Raw genomic sequence first — 3,431 nt, 5'->3', positions numbered from 1 at the left:
CTTCTTTCTATATACGATCTAAAACTTGTTTGAATCCCATGACTAGAGACTCGTAATCCATGATCAAAATATAGTCATCTATCCTCGAGAAGTCCTTGGTGTCTCAGGTCAATGGATCACATATATAACCATGACATAAATCAGCTTGATTGACGTTTAGGTATGATCCCATTCAGGGATTTATACGAATCAATTCAATGAACTCTTTCTCCAAAGAGCACCCACCATCTGTTCTTAGTGCCTCCACACTAATAAGTAGGATCAGATAGTATTGTTCTATATAAAAATTCTGCAGAAAAATTTGCTCAATTATTTATTTTTTTGAAACTCTTTTCTATTTTCTGTAGTATTTTTATGTTTTTAATCATTATGAATACGAATTCTTTCCTCAGGTTCGCAAGACTGGACAGTAGTTGATACCCTAAGAGACACCCTAGAAATGTCTAGTTGGATGCAATAATACTACCAAGCAGAGCCAAGGCAAGTAAAGGAGAAAGGAAGACCACATTTAGTGCAACTCCATGAAATGTGAACATCATATTTCCAAGACTTACAAAATACATTTCATAATACAATAAACCTTATAGTGAATATTCATGTCAAACATTTATTTAATTAACTCCACTGGTTCCACTAGAAAATTTGTCAGTTTGACACGAAGAAACTTCAGGTAGATTTCTAGCTCGACGTAAAATATTTTGAAAAAAAATGTCCGTTACAATTATTTTAAAACATATAAATAGGCAAGTAGATTTCTGGAGAGGAGAGAATACATATTCCATTATTTACAGAGAGAGGCCAAGATCCGGCGAGGGGGGAGGAAAGAACGACGAGCGTGGAGAACAGCGAGATTATCGAGCAGGAGAAGGTCTCCCTGCTTCCATGGCAGAGCGACGCTCTCTTCTTCGAGAATTCTCAGGCAATCCTCGACCACGGCCGGCGACAATGGCGACCCGTCCCCGAGCTCGACGGCCTTCTCCGGATCGTTGCGCTTGTCCTTCCATCCCGTGTACGCCGCCACCATACTGTTGAACCAGATCTTCCGCCCTCTCAATTCGTCCTCCTTCACCGCTGGAATCGGCCCCATGATCGTCCTCGCCCCCTCCTCCGTCCACTCCAACTTCATCCCCAACCTCCGCGCCCTGCTCAATCCCGGATTTCATCAGTTTTTTCATCGAAAATCGAGCAAAATCGACAGAATCATCCCGACCTATCTTCCGCGATCTCCCGATCTTTGGTCAAGAACGTGGAATGCCACCCGCGCCCGATCGGAGAAGACGGGTCGTCTTCTGCTCCCAGAACGCGGATATAGATCAACCCGTGTTTCTCCAGCTCGCCGACGAACTCCGGATGATTCTCCTTCATCCGGTTGTAGATCCGGTTGCTGAGCGCGATCGGGGTTTCCCCCCCCATCTTCGGCTCCACCTCGCAGAAGAAGAACAATTTGGAAGGGAATTCAGGCACCTGCGAGATCCATACGAGGAAACAACGTCAGATCGGGCGAGAAATCGATCCCTAGGGTTGAGAATCAAGATCTGGCCTGAGACATCTCGTGGTGAAAGGGGATTTTCTGATCCGGAGGAGATTCGTTGGCGGTGAAAACCCTACCGACGACGTTGGAACGCGGGGCGGCGCCGCCGATGTAGGGGAGCTCCTCGTAGCCGAAGGCTTCGACGATTTCGTTGAAATCCGACGCTGTTCTAACGGGGAAATCTCGGAAGAGGACGGCTCCGCTCGTCCGGAGAATCTCCTCGATCCGAGGTTTCTGCTCCTTCACCGCCTCTTTGAATCGGCAAAGATCGAGATTATCGGAGAGATGTGGCGACAAGACCGCCGGGAATTGGAAGTTTCCGACGGATTTCTGCTGGGGAACTTGGATTTCCGCGAAAGGTTTCGCCATTGTTGAAGGGTCGAGAGCTTCGGAGCTCTGTTCCTCCTCTGCTTGTCTTCTCTGATCTCTCAATCTCCGTCTCCACTCTTCGTGGAAGTAGGGAACGACAGCCATCACCCACGTCACCTTAACGGCAACGGATGACGAACTGGACGTGACGGTGACGGGGGCTCAGTGACGTGACGGGACGGCCGTCATGGATGACGCCACAGATTTTTAAAAATGTCCAAAAAAGCTTAAAAATTGTTAGATTTAAGCTCTTGGACGGCCGAGATTTCGCAATGTGGTGTCGATAACTCGATTTCTTGGCATTTTGCTGAAAAGTCCATGCATTAATTCGCGCGCACAAAAGAATGACGTCCAAAGATAATTGGGGATATGCCCCTCTAATTCTCTCTCCTCCGCATGGTTGTTTTTCCCGTCACACGTGATAGTGATGCAGTCTGGTGACGGGGATGTGATGATGACGCTGCAAACCATGACGGTGATGCGAACGCGATGGATTTTTTCGAAATCCTCGAATGGGTGATGGGATGGTGACATGATGAAACTTTTGTCATGTCACCATGCGTCACGGATCGTCATCTGTCACGTCTGGGGTGTCACATCCCTACGTGGAAGTAGTTTAAACTCTGCAAGTTGTATAAAAGGACGAGATGAAGTTATACTTTGTAAAGTTCATTTTTTAAAACGGTTACCAAAAGGGTGAAATCATCACAAGAATTTAATTTTTTTTATTAATACTATTTCCATTTTCATATTATATACAAGGTAGGCTCCAGGGTATGCTCCGGAGAATTCAAATCGAACCAATTTGATGTCTGAGTTGGACCTATGTTGTATAAATATTACCGAGGAAGAATCCATATATAATAGATTATTTATATCCATATCATATACATATATAATAGACCATTGATATGGATACGTTGGGTATCAGTTTATTTAAGATATAACTATAGAATTTTCCGATTTATGAGTTTCTTATGATGGCTTACAACAATGACTTTAATAGATTTTCATAGGAGTGAAATTAGGGGAACCTGCCTTATTTTTTACCTAATTATATTTGTATCCAATAAATGGATCTGGATAAATGGTTTTACATGCTTATGTCTTGTTTCTTATTATTCTGATATTTTATTTGACACTTCTCTTATGCCATTGACAAAACTCAAAAATTTCATCCTCAACGAACAAATCTGATTGGATTGAGTTTGCCAATTTGATTGGTACTCAAGCAATCTGATTGGAGTCTTGTGTTCTTGATCCAGCTGACTCAGTGGATTGAATTGGTTGATTCATTCATAGATCAAGGCTGTTTGATTGATTATGTCTTCTCAATCTTGATCCAAGCAATCTGATTCAATTGTTGGGCTGTAGTTTAGGGTGACGTTTTATCGATTTAGGAAGTCTCTATCTCCAACAAATTTTCATATTCAAGGGTGAATCCCCACACTCTTAATCAGGTCTGTCTGTAAAATTCATCTTCTTTAAAGGTTTACTAGTTACATGTCCTGAACCAAAATAAATTCTAAAT

At 43.2% G+C, this 3,431-nt stretch overlaps 1 protein-coding gene across 1 annotated transcript; it reads right to left on the bottom strand.

Annotated features, from left to right (window-relative positions):
* Positions 1 to 683: 683 nt before the first annotated feature.
* On the bottom strand, positions 684 to 1,969 carry LOC144701169 (2-oxoglutarate (2OG) and Fe(II)-dependent oxygenase superfamily protein). The gene is made up of 3 exons (XM_078572901.1): positions 1,541 to 1,969; positions 1,211 to 1,464; positions 684 to 1,142 (listed from the first exon to the last, which is right to left on the bottom strand). The coding sequence occupies exons 1-3, from the start codon at positions 1,898 to 1,900 to the stop codon at positions 782 to 784; spliced, it is 975 nt and encodes a 324-aa protein (XP_078429027.1). The 5' UTR covers positions 1,901 to 1,969; the 3' UTR covers positions 684 to 781.
* Positions 1,970 to 3,431: the final 1,462 nt, after the last annotated feature.

The sequence above is a fragment of the Wolffia australiana genome, chromosome 3 (genome assembly GCF_029677425.1).
Source record: "Wolffia australiana isolate 7733 chromosome 3, ASM2967742v1".
Lineage (NCBI taxonomy): Eukaryota > Viridiplantae > Streptophyta > Magnoliopsida > Alismatales > Araceae > Wolffia > Wolffia australiana.
The sequence above is the reverse complement of the archived record's forward strand: the minus strand, read 5'-3'. Positions and strand labels throughout refer to the sequence as shown.